The sequence below is a fragment of the Schistocerca cancellata genome, chromosome 2 (genome assembly GCF_023864275.1).
Source record: "Schistocerca cancellata isolate TAMUIC-IGC-003103 chromosome 2, iqSchCanc2.1, whole genome shotgun sequence".
Lineage (NCBI taxonomy): Eukaryota > Metazoa > Arthropoda > Insecta > Orthoptera > Acrididae > Schistocerca > Schistocerca cancellata.
In genome coordinates, this window is record NC_064627.1 from 26,245,090 (window position 1) to 26,266,848 (window position 21,759).

Below are 21,759 nucleotides of genomic sequence, written 5' to 3' on the forward strand. Positions count from 1 at the left end.
TTTCTTCTGTCTTGCCCTCCAATTGCTGTATTCCCTGTTGTAATTGCCTGACCTACAATGCTACCCTTTTGTTATACTCTTCTCGTTGCACGGCTATAGCATTTCTCAGATTGACAGCCAGTTGGTTTTGCCTGTCTCCTATCCCCTTAACCGTGTCATTGCATTGTTCCTGCATCTGCGTCACCTCGGCGATTCAATGGTTGCAGTTTGTTTCCACTTCGGTGATCCTTTCTCCCAATTTGGCTTTAGTTTCTTCAATATCGTCTTCTATCTTTTTTGTTAACTTTCCTTCCATCTTCTCCACTTCTCCCTGGACTTGGTCTATATTCTTCTGTAGCTTACTCTCTCTCTTGTCGATGTCCATTCTCCTTCGTTCTTGTAACTCCTGCATTTCCTTCTTCAGATTACATTCCATCTTCATTTGCGATGTTTTGATTTCTTGTAAACCCTTCTCTAATGATGCAGTACTTTCTTGTAAACCCTTTAATGATTCTCTTGTTCCTTGTGAACCTCTCTCTAATGATGCGGTAGTTTCTTGCAAACCCTTTAGTGATTCTCTTGTTTCTTGTGAACCTCTCTCTAATGATTCTTGGAGTATTTCTCCCCTTTCTCTAGTTGCCTTAACCTCCTTTAGTAAGTCTGCCACCACATATTGGCACCCTCTGAAACTGACTTATTTCTCGTCGTTTGTCCCGGTGTCTCGGGATAACTAGTTGAATGTGCTGATGGGCTTCCTAATGACAATCCACAACCACTGATTCCTGAATCATCTCTGTCTTCCTGTCCCATCCCTTTCCTTTCAACTACTGCCTCACAAACCTGTTTATCTTCAGTAGACATGTTTGGTTTATTTTTAATGCGCAGGATAGTAATATAAAATAACCTCTAGCAACCCAAAACACTCCTAATTACCACGAAACTAATTAAACAGTACCTGCAGTATTCTCGTTTAATCTCAATTTGATACAATATGCATGAGTACCGAACATAACAACCCTCAAAACTTAATATCAAATATCAATTTTCACATACACAGTTTATGCAAAATGTTTTAAATAAGATAAATCACACCATTCATTACATCTATCAATGTAAAATCCCCAAAGATAATGAGCATACCTGTATAATTACCCTTTAAACAACGCAGTATGTATAAATAAGTACGGTATATTTCAGAGTATATCTCGCAAACTTTTCAAAAATTACTATAATTGAGCACTTTCCCTAATGTAAAAAAAATTAAAAATTGTTTATTTACCGCGAAGACTGCACACTGCAATTAAATGTTATGCCAACCAGTCGTCTTCACTCACCAACCGACGTTACCGCGAGTCGCGATGTTTTGACGTTTGAAGTGGGCGTGGCGCTGTACTGCCGCCGGAGCCACGTGTAGTTGCGCTGCTTGCTGTGGCGAGCCGTCGTAGTTCTCAGCCGTCCGCTCCGTGGCGCTGCAGGCGGGCGTAGTTTGTAGTCCGGCCGCTAGATGACGGGTCGGCGCTCGGTGTAGTGCGTCTGTGCTTGAACTACTCCTTGCACAGGTAGTTGGGATGATGGGTGAAATCACCTCGCAGATCGAAGCTCTTTGGCACGGCTGCTACACGGGTCTGCGTGACGTCACTCAACAATTGCGTCGCCATAATATATTGTCGTCTGCATAACAGTTTATGGGTCCACATGAAGCTGTCTGATTTTCACTATTCAAAAAACAATTTCAGTCATAACGTCACTATTAAACACTCCTGTAAAAGCTTTCTTGACGAATTCTTAGTTCGTTTTGCTTGTATAATGTTCACACGTGTCTTTCTTTGGTGTTCACTTTTCACAGTTTCTCGCGCCGATTTACGCGTTTGCACATTATAACACAGTTTATCGACACTATTGTTCTTATCTAATATGGCGAGAAAAAAGTTTAGTCACAATCGTAAGACTCTATTACTTCGTATTGTTCAATAATGCACTGTTCCTTGTCGTGATCCAAAATGAAAAAATATTTTCTTGCGTTAAGCAAGGTAAAATTACCTACTGTTCTTTACTGTTCATCCGAAAATTGCACTAGTCCTTTCACGGTAAGCCAAGGGTGTAACACTCCCTTTTATTTTACATTCCCGCTCGATCGGGATCTGATAGCAGCCCAGATAATAATTAATTAATGTGACCGTGTACCTAATGGGGCTGGCAATCGGAATGGACTACTACGGAGTTGTTACATTCCATTCTGTCCTTCTCAAATGCTGTAATAATGAAATGTCTGGTAACAAGAAGAACACCAACACAGCTTCGCTAATCAAGATCTATATTTGTCTCAAAAACACAAAAAGAAGGAGACAGCCACTGCCTTCGTCATACACTTTTAATTACGGCTAATCTCAGCACAGGCTTCTTCGTTATTCATTATCTTCACACGCTAATACAATCACTGCAATCCAACACTGCAATCCAACACTGCAATCCAAATGATGCCGGCGCGGTACAAGCGAAATCTCAAATATCGGCACAGAAATATCACTGATCACTCTCGTAATTATACTTTACCACTTTCCCATATTATACTAACACAAAGGGGTTAAACTGCGGCGATGGCCACTCCCTTTGACGGTAAACCTTGAATTACAACCACTGCTGGCTTCCGCACAGCTCGGCCCGCCACACGGGAACCTACTGACTGACAGACTGACTCTCATTCGCTCTCGCAACCCGACACACTATCGATAGTTTGCCCTGTTGACCTGTGCCGAGTGCAAACCTACAGTAAGGGCCTACGGACCCCTTACACATGGCAACATGCAACATCCACTTTTCTCATAGTCGTCTCTAATTCTCGTTTTTTCGAGTCCTTTTTCAACGGTCGCCACATTCTAACTTTTTAGATGATAGAACCTGTGGATTAAATATACAAACTTTATGTTTTCACCAATTAACGATGTATTGGATTATGCAAAATAACATTCTCACATTACACATGAAAATATCTCCGTCTTCTCGTATTTCACTCATATTTCGAGCTTTAGAAACGTATTATATTAACATTCATAAGCAAGTTGGTTTAAGAACCACTTATAATTTATAAACATGTCTTGCTTCTAGCAAGTCTAACACATGAATTACTTAAAAGTCTAATCTCATTTCTCCATTTGTCCTTAACAATCATCACAGTCACTAAACCAGCAAAGAATAGCACAGGATCTTTTATACACATACACTGAAACTCTATGGATTGCACAGCAATTACTTGTCAGCCGCCATTCGGCCGCCGCATCCTCATTTTGTTTGTGACTGTTTTTAGACCTGCACACACAAACATGCAATGCGCAGTAGGTCAGATTCGTGTCTCTAAAACTTCTATTTAAAATATTTGAGTTCAAGACAGAGGAAGGCCAAGTGGTTCTAGAATTTATGTGGAAATTCTTGAAACACTACAAAGTTCATACTGATACTGTGAAAGCAACAAAACACATTGTTGCAATTTTTTTATCAGTGTATGTAGGAACCAGCTTTGATGGATGAAACATGGACTGTAAAGGCTTGTTATCTGTCACTAAAAGAAACTTGTGACCATACAAATAGTGATGGAATTTAGTCACACCAAACACAATGGTGAGAGCCTCTTTTTCTACTTGTGAATAATTGTATTGTGTTTGAGTTAACAACTTTGAGGCAAAAGCAATAGGTCTGTCTTGTGCACCAATCCTGTGCAAAAGCACAACGCTAATTCTGCAGGAAGAAGTGTCGACTCACAAAACTAATAACTTGGCCAGGTCAAAATGCACAAAAAATTTGACACTAAGCAAGGCATTTTTTAAGCAAGGCATCTTGGCAGTCTTTAGTCCACACAAATGGTACATTTTTGTGACACAAGCGCTGCAACGGATCCGCGATCTGAGTGGCGTTCAGTGTGAACTAAATCTAGTATGTCATCTTGCCTAGTACTGACTGCAGTTCACACACATTGCGAGGAACAGGCATCTCATGGATTGCAAGCAAATGAGATTGGAGGGAGTGCACACCCTGACTGTTTATCACATGACCTAAGTACTGTAGTTCAGTTTGAATAAAGTCACACTTTTCAAGACAACACTTGAATCCTGCTTCTGACAACACCAAAAAAGAGTAGGTGAATTGGCAATATGTTCCTCTGGCCTGAAATGACAATATCAACATCGTAGTTTAAATAAAATGGCGATTTTCAGTCAGATATTCCAAGTAATGTTGAAAAATAGTGGGTGTGAAGCACTGCCAAAAGGCAAACACAAACACTTGAACAGTCCTAAGTTTGTATTTACAACAGATTCTGTTATTCATCATCCGATGAAAATTGCAAGTAGGTATCACACAAAGTAATGTCCTGTGCCAAGCCTGTCCATGAGTTCCTCAGGGCAAGGTGATGGATAAGTTCCAAATACTGTCTGTGGGTTGACAGTATACTTGAAGTCAACAAAAATGCGAATGTGACCAGAAGGCATAGGCAACAAAATGAGAGGACTTGCCCATTGACTAGCTTGAATGGGAGCAATTACACCAAATTCTTGTAGTTCTTTCAGTTCACTGGCTACTTTGTCTCATAAAGCAATTAGAATGGGGAGGGCCCAGAAAAACTTAGGCTGTGCACTGCCTTTCAGTGTAACATGTGCTACAAAGTTATTAGCGTTTCCCATTCCTTCTGAAAATATTTCAATCTTGGTAAACAATTTTTTGATGTGAAAGCTGATATGGAAAGTACATTCTTGTGGCTGCTAAGTGCAAAGAAATCAAAGGCACATAAACAGAAAATGTTTTCACTGTCTCTTGATTTTAAAATAGTAAAATTCACTGTTCTGGTGTGAGATTTGTAAATGGCAGGCAAACTACACTGTCCAACCACTGGTATTTCCTGTCTGTTGTAAGCAGTAAGGTGCTTGCTAGATTTAGAAAGTCATGGTAAGCCTAACTGTTTGTGTGTGGCATGTTACCGAGGCACCTGTGTCTAACTGAAAGTTCACACGAGAGCCACCAATTCATAGTGAGACAAATGTCATTGCACAGCACTATGGTGGGAAGGACGCAAAATCTTAATCTTACTTTTGTCAGAACCTGTTGTAGCTTTGGAAAACACAACATGCACTGCCTGTGCACAAGCCTGTTTATTCTGGAAGCGGGCAAAATTGGTGTTTGTGTGCCATTGCAAACAAACTGCTCAGATGCGGCCATTTTTTTCCACACATATAACATGTTGCATTACGTGAGTGGCAATCCTGTCTTTTATGGTGAGCAAAACATCTAGGGCAAGACTTCACTAAATTCACAGGTCTTGTTACCTGTCTACAGGGCTGTCCATGCAACTTTGTATGGGTTTGTTGTCATTGCTGCTTGGAGTGGTCGCTAGCACGGGGTGACTCACCCAACAAGTCGGTGCCTGGTCAAACTTATTGGCCTCTATGGCACCCAAATCATATTGCTCTAAGATTTGCAAACCTTGGGAAAGTGATGGATCACAGTACTTTAAGATCTGTTCCCATATTCTACTATTTGGGACATTGAATGTTATTGTGTCTCTTATCATTAAATCACTGTAAAAGTTGCCACAACTACACTTAAATTTACACTTCCTAGTCATGCCTGTTAATTCTGTGTAGCACTGACGGTACATCTGTTCCAGCTTCTTTCTGCAAGTGAAAGAACTGATATCCGGCTGTAGCTACTTAGACTTGCTGGTCATAGTACTTGGTTAATGTACCGATTACTTGCTCATAACAGAGTTGTCAGGAGACGCAGTTGGGAATTGTTTTTACATTAACCTAAACACTATGCCCTGCAATCGAAAGAAAGTATTGTAGCTTTACAGTACCTTGAACTTGATGAACTTCACAAAGTGCTTGGAACTGAGTCAGGTATTCGAGCCATTCCTCTTCTGTGTTGTTAAATTGCCATAATGGTTGTATGCTGGTCAGCAGCACTTGTTGGGCTGATTTGTTCATCTGTTGTGTGGCTGATGCAGCTTGTGCAGCCAGTAGTTGTTGTACCGTCATCAGCAAGTCAGCAATTTCTTGGTTCTGGAACTGAAAAGCTTTTGTTAGATCCATCCCGTAGGCCATCTGTGGTTGAGGCTCAGGAACAGGAGGTGGAGGGGGCAGAGTCCCATGGTTTACACACATGTTATAGCAAAAAAAGCAAGCATAGCCCCTGGTAAGAGACATCTAACTAGTTCTGTGGCTCCCATCCTGGAATACATGCAAGAACAAACAACAACAAATTAACAAAATGATCTCCCCTGCAAGCTAAAATGCAACAGAAGTAAGCAAAATCATCGACCAAGTTGATTAACTTTGATCTGCACTGAATTATTCTCGTTGCCACTTTTGTGTCATCTCGTTGCCACTGTTGAGTCTTGTACCATAAGATGCAAGGAGAGGATGTTGTTTGGTGGCTGGTATCCTCCTTCTACAACAAAAATGCACAATTGTATTAATAGGGTTCCTTATTCACGAGAACAAGAAGCTACTTACCTTTAAACAAGTTGTAGTACAAGATCTTCTGTAATAGTCCATGTAAGCGTCACTGCTGGTGAAGTAGAAGTCCTGCTATAAACTCTACACTCAAGTAGCTGGTGATGTGAACTGACAGACACCAGCTAAAATAGCGATTAGGCTAGTAACGGAGCTCACTGCGACTGACTCTTTCTGTGATTGGGCTGACTGTCTGTGACTGACCGGGCCCTCTACTCAGCAGCAACAATCTAAATACTTGCGGTCGAGAGGACGTTGGCAGCGCATTGCTTGCATGTCTGTCTTTGGCCTCTCTCCTGATATGCGCACTTGATTCTGCACCTATAATCGATCTTCTTGCAACCTCTTTGCCCATCGGTGTGCTGGTGACAGCTTACACCAGCACAGCATTCATTTTTGTCAGTCCCAGCAAAAGTCCTATTCTCTTAATGCAATGCTTTCCCATAATTAATGATTCTGTGTTACATTTTCCACATTTTCTTTGACATTAGCACTACCTATAACATTGATTTTCATATGGATTTCTGCGAAAACTGCATCATATACTTGCTCAAATTCAGCCTTAAAACAAAGCAGAAAATGTAGAACCTACACATAGCTGCCTTAGTGATAGTCACAATCTGACTGTAGTGACTCTAGTAGCAACCTCACTTCTACTCACTGTGTTGTATTTCAACAGCTTTAATTTAATTTCAGTCATTCATAAAAATAAACACTGTTTTCGATGAAGGCTATTTCTATAATGGGCTTTCACAAATTGTTGTTGTTTCCATGTTAAATATGTTAATACAAATGAGGTGCACAGTCTGAAGTTGGTATGACCTGAATTAAGGCTTAAACATTCTTCCTCAAGATGCTCCATAACATTATGACAACTTCCACCCTCTTTCTCATCCAGAATGTGAGTGAACTGAGTGACGTCCTTGACAGCAACAAACAACAAGAAACTTGTTTTACAAATTTTATTTGCAGCAATTTTATAGTGGTTATCTATATAAAGTCTCACATTACAGCACAAACATCATTTTAGTGTGATTTCACAAAAGACATTGATTCTGTGTTTTATTTACACCATTGGACATAATCGAAATGAAGGAGGGGGAGACTTGTGTGTGGAGAGACAGAGACAGACAGACAGAGACAGAGAGAGAGTGAGAGAGAGAGAGAGAGAGAGAGAGAGAGAGAGAGTGGGTGCGCACATGTGTGTGTTTGTGTGTGGGCGTGTGTGTGTGTGTGTGTGTGTGTGTGTGTGTGTGTGTGTGTGTGTAATGAAGTTTATCATTTTTTTGTGTGCCTGTCAAAGACTCAGTGCTTCTACTCTTAGGTGAGTTGTCTCTTTTACTTCTAAATTAAACAATTGGATGTCAGGGGCAGAATAACAGCAAAATTAGAAAGGATACATTGCTACTCACTGTATAGAAGGGGCACTGAGTCACAAACAGGCACATTGAGAAAGATTACTAAAAAATTAAAGCTTTTGGACAAAGACCTTCTTCTGCAGTAGGAAACACATGCACATTCACACAATCACAACTCACTTACATATAGCCACCATCTCGGAATGCTAGAGCCCAGCTGCATCTGAGGGAGCAGCAATCTGCTATTGCGCTGAGGCAGAAGCCATGCGTATGTGTATGTGAACTGTGTGTGTGATATGTATATATCTATCTATCAACATGCCAACGAGAGGGAAAGACGAAAAGATGTGGGTTTTACAGGAGAGGGTAAGGAGTCATTCCAATCCCGGGAGCGGAAAGACTTACCTTAGGGGGGAAAGGGACAGGTATACACTCACTCACACACGCATAGCCATCTGCACATATACAGACACAAGCAGACATGTAAAGGCAAAGAGTTTGGGCAGAGATGTCAGTCGAGGCTAAAGTACAGAGGCAAAGATGTTGTTGAGTGACAAGTGATGGACGAGGGGCGGCAACTTGAAATTAGCGGAGGTTGAGGCCAGGTGGATAACGGGAAGAGAGCATATATTGAAGGGAAAGTTCCCACCTCTGGAGTTCTGATAGGTTGGTGTCAGTGGGAAGTATCCAGATAACCCGGACGGTGTAACACTGTGCCAAGATGTGCTGGCCATGCACCAATGCATGTTTAGCCACAGGGTGATCCTCATTACCAACAAACTCTGTCTACCTGTGTCCGTTCATGCGGATGGACAGTTTGTTGCTGGTCATTCCCACATTTGAGGCTTCACAGTGTAGGCAGGCCAGTTGGTAAATCACGTGGATGCTTTCACACGTGGCTCTGTCTTTGATCGTGTACACCTTCCGGGTTACAGGACTGGAGTAAGTGGTGGTGGGAGGGTGCATGGGACAGGTTTTAGACCAGGGGCGGTTACAAGGGTAGGAGCCAGAGGGTAGGGAAGGTAGTTTGGGGATTTCATAGGGATGAACCAACAGGTTACGAAGGTTAGGTGGATGGTGGAAAGACACTGTTGGTGGAGTGGGGAGGATTACATGAAAAGTGTCTGTTCTTTCTCATTTTTGTCATTAATTTTGTGCATCAAATTTTTAGGAATGACTGTGGGTCACCCACTTGGTTCCTGATCATGCACATTCTTACTCTTTATTTATTTATTCATTCATTCTTCTGTAGACAGATTTCATTGTATGGATGTGGCCATTTTACACACACACACACACACACGCACACAATTACATAAGATAGTAGAAAAAACAGGGTATACATAAGAAATTCTATACGTATACACAATTTATCACTTCAAACAAGAGAAATTATTCATTAGAATCCTCTGATAATACACCATCGTTTTGTACTGCATGGAGTAAATTACGAAGTACAATGTATTGTGCTCTTGATAAGCATACTCCATCCTCTTTATCTACTTTCATCCTCCTTTCCTACTTTGAAATTGGTCTTGCTTATTTGTGTGTAATAATTTTGCCATCTTTAGAAGCTCTTACCCATTTCACAATAGGCAGGATTCTCAGTCATAGGAGGCATTTCAAATACTCACGAACAAACATAAGCATCCCAAACATTGAGGAAAATTTTGTAAAAAAAGTAGATTAAAGCATAGGCTTTCACATAAAAATCAAATAGCTAAGAGAATTCTACTTGTTTTATTTTTATTTCAAAATAGTTCTCATTTAAAATATATGACCCATATTTGTCAACTTGTTGTTTTAAATTGTGATGCGTGGGTTACATGTTTTACAGGGAAAGATTATGCTGACTTGTCCTACATTACAAGTATGCATCTTTCACATAATGTAAGGAAATGGGATATTTTATTGGGTGAGGAAGGACTAGTTTATGATGCTTCTTATGACATTTATTACATCAATTATAGTTGTAATGATGCTGACATTGTTGGGCTGTTGTTGTTATCCAGATATAGATTTCTCAATCTTTATTCACAGAGGTATTTATGCCTTCAGAACATATTACAAGAGATCAAAAGGTGGAACTGAGTAAACTTGATCACTTCTGCAACTACAGCATAGAAGTTCGAGCCTTCACAAGTAAAGGTGATGGTGTGGGCAGCCAACCTATCATCTGTGCAACACAAGAGGATGGTATGACACATGTTAGTTTCATCCAATTAATTATTTAATCTATGATGGTGATACTGAATTGCTTGAAACCATTTAGTCAACATTATCTCCATTCTATCCTTTTAATCAGATTTCATAAATTAAAAGTACCAAAATATATATGTGTTAAAAGTAAGTTCACTTTAGAAAATCATTTATTTGAAAACTTAAAGAATATCAGAAAATCCAGAGTTGAATTCAAACAGTAGAATGAGAAAAGATGACCATTCACAATGCATTGGAGACTTTCAGTGTGTACAGGTACAAAAAGCACAATCTAGAAATAGCAACTTTGCTTATGAACTTGCATTCTTTTTCAGGCAACACCAGACACTCCCAGTTACTTTTTAGATGCTTTCTATCGATTCAATGTAGAGGGTTATGAGGGGAGTACTGCACATAAACCCATACTGCAAAAAACAATGGGATGAAGAGAATTAATGCAAAGGAAGCAACCTGTCCCTGCCATGAAGTGATCTTTGCTCTTTGTTCTGTGTGTGGCTCAGTGCAAGGATGTAGCCAAGGGAGGAGACCAGAGGCTCTGGAAATTGAAAGATACACAATATCGATAGTTAGCAAGGCCAACAATAGATTTAAACTATCTAAACATTTACAGCAATATTAGCTATCGCCATTCCTATTTTAGCCAAGACCATTTGTTGGCCTCGCTTGGACTCATTGTTTTGTTAACCAGTTCAGTTCTTACTTGCAGCTGTATTTAATGCAAGTGCTACCATTTATTGTTTTTGTGCTGTGTGCTGTTGTGATAGTTTCTAGTACGGATAAGTTTGTAACGAGAAAGAAGAAGAAAAGTGATCCTGATACATTTGCTAGTGCTATGGAAAGTTAAAAATATGTACACTCTACTACAACTGCCTACTTACCTGTCTGTAGTAGTTAGTCCGTATTTGGAGGCTGGTAGAACTTTGGAGTTGCAGTATTTCACATGACACTGAAGCAGTAAATATCATTACAAATAACATTAAATTAAAATCAGTGGCTAAAAATACACCTGGATTTGTCTTTGTCATACAAAAATTGTATTGATCAACAAAAATATCAATAAGGTTGCATTTCTTTACAATTTTTGCTCAATATTCTACCATTAGTAGCCCAAATAACAAACATTGCTCAATCTGGTAACGTGGACAGTACTCAGTTATGAGAACCATTTCTGATTTGGAATGAGGTGGAGGAGTTTGTGGAGAGCGAAAGGAGTATGTGATGACAGTGCTTTCTATAATGCATCCATTTCTAAAAGATTTTTTCAGTGGGCTGCTTGAATTCATCTGAGCCGACTGTGCCATGCATCCCTCCCTCCCCCCTTTGTCCAAAATCTATTTACACTCCTGTAATACTATAAGAAGTCACCGTCATTAGCCAGTGGTCTTGTCAAAGAGGGCAGAGGAGCAGACAGATGTTCAGGGCACTCAGCAGTTGGAGTGCAGTAGCAAGACATTGTAGCTATATGTGTTTTGTGCTTTCAAGATGGATACAAGTTTGTAAGTTAAGATCCTATGCTTGAGTTGTTTGTTTTGTGCCTCTTCAATATTCTCCTGTCTATGTCATGTCTATGTCTCCTGTCTATGCCTGTCTATGTCCTTCAATGTCTCCTGTGTATGGGAAATGGGGCTTGTTAATCACATCATTATTAATGAACCTTAAAATTCTTCAAACTTTTTGAGCACCAATTCACTGAAGTTTAGTGAAATGAAATGATCATATGGCATTATTGTCCAGGAGACCCTGTCTGGAGTTGTTCGGCTGCCTGGTGAAATATTGGTAATAATGGTAGGGTACTTTTATTGGAACAGTTAAGGTATTAGTATTCCTTTCTGTCTCTGATACATAGCTTAGCTTCAAAAATGTGTTTCAGATTGTAGTTCAACACATGATTTGAAATGTGATACAATGTATTTAAATCTATAAATGTTCAAATTCTTATCTGCAAATTGTGCTTTGCAAATATGATTTCTTTGAGTATTGACAGATTTAGCTGCTCCTTTATGCATTTTCAAATGTATGTCAAACACATAACTAGTATTACTTTTGTTGCTTTATGATAACAGAAAATTATTATAGCAATGTATTTATTTTGTTCCTTACTGGATTGACACTTTTAAAATGCTTTTGGATAGTATAAGAGAGAGTAATTATATTTTACAGTACCAGGTGAACCGGAAAATATGAAGGTATTGGTGGCAGACTTAAGAACAATGCTTGTCTCGTGGTTACCACCACTATACCCTAATGGAAAAATCAAGCAGTACAGAATATACATGAGATCATTAGATGGAATGACTCTGGTAAGTGAAGAACCTTATTTCATTGTTATTATATATGTACCACAGTCTCTCAGTTTATGTACATACAGAAAGAGAGGAACAAGAAACTCTAGCTTTATTCATACAGAGGAGAAAAGATGCAACAAGCTGAATTTGTGAGTCTGCCTGTGAAATATCCAATGGCTGCCAAAAGAATCAAGTGAGTTCCAATCCAAACACAATTTTAATGTTATTAATAGACCCTAAGATGTGGGTTGTGTGTGACTATAACTTCTAGACTATGGATATATTTTATTAATACTACAAAGAATGGAAAATCCAAGATGGAATGTAACAGTGTTATGAAAAGGAAAGTTGCTACTCACCATATAGTGGAGATGCTGAGTCACAGATAGGCATGACAAAAAGACTGTCACAATATAAACGTTCAGCCATCAAGGCCTTTGTTGAAAATAGATGACCGACACACATACAAGCACACACGGAAATGCCGTTCACACACACATGACTGCAGCCTCTGCTAGGTAAAGCCTTTATTTTCTTGGAATAACCCTTTTTAAGTTCAAACAAACTATTTTACTATTAATGGAGTATTTTAATGAAACAAATAGTGAACAATAACATTAACTTGGAATTTTTTTGTAATTTTGACACAGTTATTCTAGTTTCCTTTAGAAAATAAACAAGCACAAACAGCCATGCTCCAATGGCTTTAAGTCCTTTACTGAAAAATTCTTTTCATATGTCACTCACATAAAAATACACACTTGAGATGCATACCCATTTATGTCCACAGTCTGTGGCCTATCACTACAACCAACAAGAAACTTTAAATTATATTGTGTTATTGCAGTCCTCAGTTAATCAAATTTCTAAGTTTTGTAAAATGAAAGTTTTTCTGTTGACTCTCAGTGCAGTTTTGTAGGCTGAGAAACAACTCTCTACAGCACAAAAGGCCAATGATGCATATTTCCGCTCCCGGGATTGGAATGACTCCTTACCCTCTCCCTTAAAACCCACATCCTTTCGTCTTTCCCTCTCCTCCCCTCTTTCCTGATGAAGCAACCGTGGGTTGCGAAAGCTTGAAATTTGTGTGTGTGTTTGTGTTTGTTATTGTCTCTATCAATGTACCAGTGCTTTCGTTTGCTAAGTTACAGAATCTTTGTTTTTAGATACATTTTTCCCACATGGAAGGTTTCCCTGTATTATATTCACATCTTTAATTGAATCACATAGACATGTCAGTAAACTAAGTTTAAATTTTGATTTTAAAATCCAAGGGAAGATGACTAACAAGAAGACTGGTAGATAAAATTAATGATTAAAATAACTTGGGTTTACTTACCTGTTTTGACAGGCTCGGTAAAAATTTACTTGGCTGTCAGTTATGAGATAAGTCTCTTCCCCAATCCAGTGATGGAAAATACCAGTGTTTGACAATTTCTGTTTGGGCAGGAAAAAACTAAACTTAGAGCACACAATTCAGAGTAAGTCAACACATCAAGCAACTTTACTTTGTAACTACAAAAATAAACATATTCAAGTGTCACTGATATGTTCCTTTAATATACCTTTCTATTGCTTGACAGCATTTAAGTAAAGGCTGATTGGAGATATCCCAATGCTGCAGTGAGTGGACATGTTCTCAAAGTGATGCTGTGGCAACTGTGTGTCATACACAGTACTGATTTCAATTTGGGCTTTACTTTTATACCTTCAGAACTACAAAAATAAGAAGACTTAAGTGGCACTGATGCAGCAGTGTGCTGACACATTATCAAACTATAAGGACAAGCAGTACTGCACCTTACACATTCTTCATTTCAGTGCAGTGTATAAATTTGTTTATCATGACTTTTCTTAAAATGTGAACTTCACATTATTGGTTTTCTTTAGCATTAACTCAGAAAATCTATGTAAAAAAATTTTTTTTCTAAAAGAATCCTCTTTAGTGTCTACTTCTTTTTTGTGAAGGTGCTGATCAGCACCATTAAGCCTTTAAGTATGATTTAGCCCTTTTTAGTTTAAAACCTTCAAATTTGGGCCCTGTTAATGACATTTGATTTGGAACAGCATCTGTTGTTCAGTTTATGTCAGAGGTTTCTAAAAGTTCCAAGGTCAAGCACTAAAAAGGGATTTATGCGTGGCTGGTGGAAATATGCAAAGCCATTCTATATTACACAGTACTAGGAACAGTAAAGGTATACCTGAGGGAGCAAATACATAGATAAGATTCCACATCAAGCTTAGTAACACTGCTTATTTTTACACATGCATTTATTTGTCATAAAATTTGAAAATTTAGTTTTCTGCAGTTCATTATCAATTTTTAAACCATCATGAATGGCACATATTAGAAATTTGGCAAGCTTCTTGGTAACAAGGGCATTCCTGAAGTGCTTGACCTGGCATATAGGTACGGGTTCTTGTATGGTAGAAAGTACCAACTTTATAAAGCTTAAATTTGAAGTTTGACTATGCTACATTGTTTAGTATTTATCTGGCAGCCATCAATAGTGAATGCTGTTTGCAGATTTCTAAATGTAGATAAAACTAGTAATTCTTAAATGATGCGACCGACGACCATTGCAGTCTGGTCCCTTTAATCCCTCAACCTCTTACATGATGCAATACTTCCATTTGTAAGGTCCTAGTCCAACTAATATTAAAGCTGAGGTAGATTCTACTTTGGAGGAGTCTGCTCCTTAGTTTACAACAGTAAAACATTGGGTGACAGAATTTAAGTGAAACTGCAGGAGTTGCCAATATGAACATGATAGTGATTAACTTAATTGGGTGACCATGTCAGAAATTGTGAAGAAAATCCATAAAATGAAAGATGTCATAGGCATTTCAGAAAGCATTGTGCTTTGCACACTGACTGAAAATTTTGTACGTCCATAGTTGAAATGGAGGACAGTGGGAGGTTAGCTGGTATAAATTTTTATTAAAAATGAAGAAATTCCTCCAGTTGTATTTCAGGTGTCGATTTTATTTTGGCAACTAGTTAGTAACCACCTTCCACATGGAGCACATCCGTATCTCACCACTGACTTCTAGTATCAGCCGTGTGCAGTTGACGTCAACAAGTGTATGGGCCTGAAGATGACGTTGTTACAACATTGAAACTAGTTGCCAAAATAAAATCGACACTTTAAATACAGCTAGAGGAATTTCTTCATTTTTAATATAGACTGAAGATTTGGACATAAGAAAGCTGTACACAACATGGGTGCCATGTTTACTCACAATGGAACAAGAGAAGTGTCATTAGGATGTTTCAGTCCAATAAAGTTGAGTTTTTGCATCAATTCATAACCATAGATGAAACCTAGGTCCATCACTTCACACCAGGGATGAAAGAACATTGAAAGGAGTGAATTAAAAGGGGGGAATCAGCCGCAAAGAAGGCAAAAGTGAGCACATTTATAGAAAAAGAAAGTTTTCTTTCATGATGACTATGTACCAGTTCACACATTCATTGTCACCATGACCAAAATCAATGAGTTAAAGTTCAGACTGTTGCCTCATGCACCCTATTCACCCAGTTTAGCCTCCTATGATTATTTTTAGTTTCCAAACTTGAAGAAATTGCTCAATGGTAAGAGATTTCTCAAGAATGAAGTGGTGGAGCCAATTATTGATGACTTCTGTGGAGCTTGACTCTCCTTGCTACAAACAGGATACCAATTCTGTAGAACATCTCTGGGAAACTGTATCAAGCTGAAAGTAGACTGTATAGAGAAATAAAAATGTTTCTTCCCAATTTTTTTGTGTTCTCTTTGTTTGGTTGGGTACTTCCGGACAGACCTCATAACACAGAAAATTGTATTAGATGGACACTAACTTAGCCTATAAATCATACTTCTTTCTATGACTATCCAGGTTACAAATACAGTAAATGAATAAATAAAAAGGCAAACCCATCAGATTCTGTACAGTTTTAAAGGAGATAGGGTGGTAAATATTTCTCACTCAATGAGCTACCTGCCTAGATGCTGCTTTCCAACTATCATCAAATAAAAACTTTATTGTCACATGATAGGCTTCAAACAATCAGAGATTTTGAAATAAGAGATTTATCAATTCTAACATTAGATATGTGTTAATAAAATAATAAAATTAAGATTTCAAGTATAATACTTCCATTGTTGGTTCAGTATTATACTACACCTAATGCCTGAAACAAAAGATGTGTTGTTTATGTTTTTTCCCACTAAATCAGCGATATTATGTAACAGATCATGACATAAATAAGGCTGTTTGGCCAACTCAGTATTTGCACTACATGATTACTCCACAACATTTTTTTTTTATTTACGAGTACACCAAGGAATCTGACACAGCTTATAGTGTCCAGTTTTTGTTTCTATAGTGTATTTCACTTCTACATTATGCAGATTGTTTTATGGTGAAATGAACAGTTCCTGTTTCTTCAAAGCTTAGTTTCAACTATCATTTTTGACCCATGTCTCTGCTTCACCAAGGTTTTCCTCAATGCGGCGAATTGACTTTTTGTCAGTTTCACAGAACAGTATCATTGTTGAGTCACCTGCATAGAGAATGGTACCAGAATGAAGCTGGCATGGCATTATCATTGATATAGTACAAACGTAGTAGTGGTCCTAATGCTGAACCTTGTGGAATGCCTAATTATGTGTGTTTCCAGCCAGAGAGGAATTCTGTGCCACTATTAAGAGCAAATATATATATATTTTTTTCTGTTTGTTAGCTATTATGACACCCACCTAAGAGATTTGTCTTGAAAACCATAACTGGTCAGTTTGCAGAGAAGCAGGTCATGATGCATTGGTGGCATCACAAAAGACACTTCATCCAAACATTCAATTATTGAGACATCTGGTAACATTTGTGATTAATTCATTTATCTTGTGAGTTGTTTTGCAGCCCTTCATAAGGTCCAACTGACGGCATTAAATAATGTGGTGGTAGGTATTATAATTTTACATCTGATCAAATGCAACTTTTGGAATATTTTTGAGAAAATTGGTGACAATGAATTAGGTCTATAGTTCTCCATTTCATTATGTTTCCCCTGTTTATGAATTGGCTGAACTTAAGCATATTTTAGTCAGTCAGTCTTGAAAACACCACATCAAAAGCCTGGTTTATTTTGAGGGAGAAAGGGTGTTCAATACAAAGCTATTATAAATGATTGAAGTGATTTCACAGATTGGCTGTAGTTAAATTATTTGTCATTTTGTCATAGTGCACTGTACACGCATAGAAAAACTCAAAAAGGTTTTTTTATATATTGTATTACAAGTGCTCCATGCATGCCCCCCCCCCCAGTGATTCTGCAGGTGTCAAGTTTTTCCCCACATATGACGCAGTGTGCCCCTATCAGTGTGTTCAAAAGTACTGTTGATGAGAGCTCACTGTTCTGGTAGGTTTGTTGGTAGAGGAAGTGTAAACACTGAGTTTTTCACATAATCTCACACAAGAGTCACAGATCATTAGGTTGGGAGAGTGTGGAGGTCATGACTTGAAATTCAACATCTGACTTTGCCATCAGGAGTCATGACTTACAGCAATTGCAAGCAGTAAGTCTTCAGCTTGTCATTTCTTTAAGATCTTCCAAATGGTTAGTTACGATATGCTCAGCTCTCTTCTTGTTCTGTTCATTGAGTTCTGTGGGCTAAGTGCAAAACTCACCAGCATGTGCCAACCGTTTCTTCATTCACCGCATGTCGACCCACTGATTTCCTCTTGCAGTGGCATCTTCAAGCTTCGAACTGTGCATACCATCACCACAAAAGGAATTGGCAGTTGGTGGATCTTTGTTGAACTTTATTGTTAAGTGTCATTATACTCTTAAGCAGATGGATGTGAATGCCTTTCAAGCACAACATATGCTTTTTCAGTGCCTATCACCATCTTGCCTGACTGCTCACCACTGTTCTCTCATGGCAGACATCTGAAGTGCAGCTGAACAGTACAAAACTTCCTGAGTTTTTCTGTATGAGCGTTGAGTTTTGTGATAATATGTCAGTTAATGTAGTTACAGTGAATTTATGAAATTGCTCCAGTCATTTATACTAACTTTGTACTATAAGGGACTAGTTTGTTATTCTAGTGGGAACCTTATCCCAGCCCTCAGATTTTTAATTTTTTTTTAGAGAAATTATGGTTTTCATAACATCAGAGCTGGGAAACAGGGAAAATTTAAAATTTGGCAATTTCTCTCTGTCACACTAGGATTTGTATTGGTGGCAGGAATTCACCAATTTTATTACAATTTATGAAAAATTCACTGAAGGATTCACATATGGCACTGGAATCAGTAACACCTCTGCCATTGATCATTAGCATACAGTGGCATCGAACAGCTTTCTTTTTAATTTTTTTGCAGTTAAAATTAATTTGATATTTGAGTATGCTTTTCTAGTTTAACTATGGTGTCAAATGTTGTTCTGTATGTGCTCACATATTTAAGAAATTCTGGGTTTCAAATAACTTTGGCACCTCTACATGCAGTTTCTTTTTCCTAATAATAGACACTCTAATGCCTTTTGTTTCCCATGACCTACTTCTATGGGACTCAGTCCACACTGTTAAAAAAGCGAAGCATTAATAGAATATTCTCATGAATTCAGTTGAAAAGTTATTGTAGTAGTCATTTGTTGAAGTGTGTGCTGACTGACCACATTCTGAGGCTTATTTTTTTAATAAACACCCCCACATTTTCTTGGCTGATGTTTTTACATGTTTTGGTAATGCAGGTTGAATTTTATTTTGATAGCTGGCTCCATAAAAGTCTCTGTGCATCTCAGAAGCATCTACCACCAACAGTACCTCCATTTGGCTGCTGTGACATGTTCCACATTGCAAAGTGCCTACCCTATAGTCTTGACATGTGTTGGCACTGCATTTGCAAAGTAAAGTAGGGTAACGAATGTCCTTTCATTTGATTTGGGTCTCTATATCTTCATCCTGTTGGTTTGTATTTATACAATGTTTTAGTGGTCTGTCGGCCTGTATCCTACTGATGTGTTCTTTCCATTTTCTTCCTAATTATTCTAGTTATTTTTTACTTTTAATGCCAGGTTAGCTAAATGTATCTACATTTCCAGAGTCTCTGAAGACTAACAATATCATGCCAGCTGGCTCAGAAACTCATTTTCCAAGGCATATTTCCCTGTGACACCAACAAATCTATAGCCACAGTGAGCCAGTCACTGACCAGTGCTTCTCTCATCACACAGGTCTTAAAAAATTCAACCACACCTTTTGAGCATGTTTTAAATACCTCTTGCCATGCTCTGAAATGATGGATAGTCCCACCATCATCAGCCAAAGCAGTAGTCCATCTCCCCACCCAATCTACGCAATATTCTAGTCCATCCTTATGCCAGAGTTGCCCATTCCCCTGCTGATGACACAGGCTTTACACTTGAGCTACAAACCCACCCTTCACAACTTGCAAAGTCCAGTCAAACATTTCCTATCTTTTAAAAGGGAAAGCTATGTGTGAAATTAGCCACATCATATACCAGCTAAGTAACAATTATTATGGAGTGTCCAGGAAGGAATAAAAACAATATGGAAAGGCTAGATTCCTAGTCATCACATAGAGGATGCGTTAAGTTGCAGAAAGGCAAAATGAAAAAAAGTGCTAGAAATGTTCAGCTATGTCCATCATCAGAAGTAGCAAACACACAATATTCACGCAAGCTCAACTCTCGAACGCGAACACACACCCATACCCATACTCACACTAAAGAAAGATCAGTAACCTGAATGCTAATGACATCATAGTTCTGTACATCAATCAACTACTGGTGAATAATTGGCTTTCTACAATCCTGTGTGCTACAAGCACAAACATATTTCACTTCTGATTCGTGTATAAGCTGGTGCTTCTATAAATCTTCCATGTCCTACTTAATCTTGATGATACAAGTGAGACTCTCTCTAGAATTGGTTAATGGCACCTTGCTAAGTCGTAGCCATGGATTTAGCTGAAGGCTATTCTAACTGTCTCTCGGCAAATGAGAGAAAGGCTTTGTCAGCGTAGTCACTAGCAAAGTCGTCGTACAACTGGGGCGAGTCCTAGTACGTCTCTCTAGACCTGCCGTGTGGTGGCGCTCGGTCTGCAATTACTGACAGTGGCGACACGCAGGTCCGACATGTACTAATGGACCGCGGCCGATTTAAAGCTACCACCTAGCAAGTGTGGTGTCTGGCGGTGACACCACACGTAAGTTCCATGGCTGTGGCCAACTGAACAGTACTGGTAGTAACTCTTTCATATCTTATGGTGTATACAGCCATTTGTAAAACTCTCTCTTGAACTTTTCCCAACTCCAAAAGACTTTCCACTGCTTTCTGCAATAATCTTAAATCCTTCAGTGGATCTGTTCCTTTGTATGGCCCTACTCTAATATGTTGTCTCTAATACACTTTCTCACTGTAGGGAAACTCATTTCATCATCACTTTGCATCATAAGCCTAGATCTGAAGTAAGTTCTATGTTTAAAAGTAAGGTTTCCTGTATGTTTGTATTTATGCCTGAGTACATCACCAATGCATCATTTCAGGAGCAAATCATTCTCACCCATCAATATATATATGACACTGTTAATTTCCACATTATTGTCTTGTGTATGGTGTATTGGTGGTTCTTCATAGCAGTGATAATGATCCACATGTCAGCAGCCTCTATATTGGCTGTGTGTAATGGTACAAGCATTGTTGATCTTTGTAAGGATAGCAAAACTTGACCCATTGTTGAGTTGGTACCAAACTCTTAAGGAAACAGTTCTAATGATACGATGCCATTTTAGAACTACTAGTTGGTTCCTCAGGAAAAAAGGAGGGATAGGTTCAGTAAAATTAAACAGGAAGGGCATAGATGAATGAGACTGTATGGCCTCTGTTTACACAATGGACTAGTTCAGAATTGACAATTGTCAATGCTGGACATGATATTGCATGGGAGGCAGCCATGTATGATCTCTTTGACAGCATGACAGGCAAGTAGTATACACAAAGTTGCTGGGTGCTCCAGAAGGAAAATTCAGATAACAAAGTACTGCAGCTTGAAAAACAACTGAGAAGGCTCAGAAGTTGCATGAATTGATAATTTCATAATAGATCCAACATTAAAACTAAATATCAACAACTTACTAGAGTCTTGTTGAAAAACAGAAAACATTCATTATCATATACTGCCTAACCATTTTACTTACATTCTCATGTAACTGATGATTATAAATATACCTATATATTAAATATACCTATATATATAAATATACCTATATATATCTACTAATTTAAAGGGATAATTACTCTTCAAGGTTGTAAAATTCCTTTTTCACCAGATAGTATTTGAGTTTCTTTGTAAAATTAGTGTCGTGTACACTGTCATGTAAGTTTTAGGTAGACTTCTTAGCAATTTGA

At 38.5% G+C, this 21,759-nt stretch overlaps 1 protein-coding gene across 1 annotated transcript in view; it reads left to right on the forward strand.

Moving 5' to 3' along the window:
- The window catches only part of LOC126150369 (Down syndrome cell adhesion molecule-like protein Dscam2), a 174,095-nt gene that overhangs the window by 68,378 nt on the left and 83,958 nt on the right, over window positions 1-21,759 (forward strand). Inside the window, exons 7-8 of the mRNA XM_049915873.1 lie at window positions 9,878-10,033; window positions 12,218-12,357. Of these exons, the coding sequence (XP_049771830.1) occupies window positions 9,878-10,033; window positions 12,218-12,357 (296 nt within the window). The remainder of the gene's footprint in view (window positions 1-9,877; window positions 10,034-12,217; window positions 12,358-21,759) is intronic.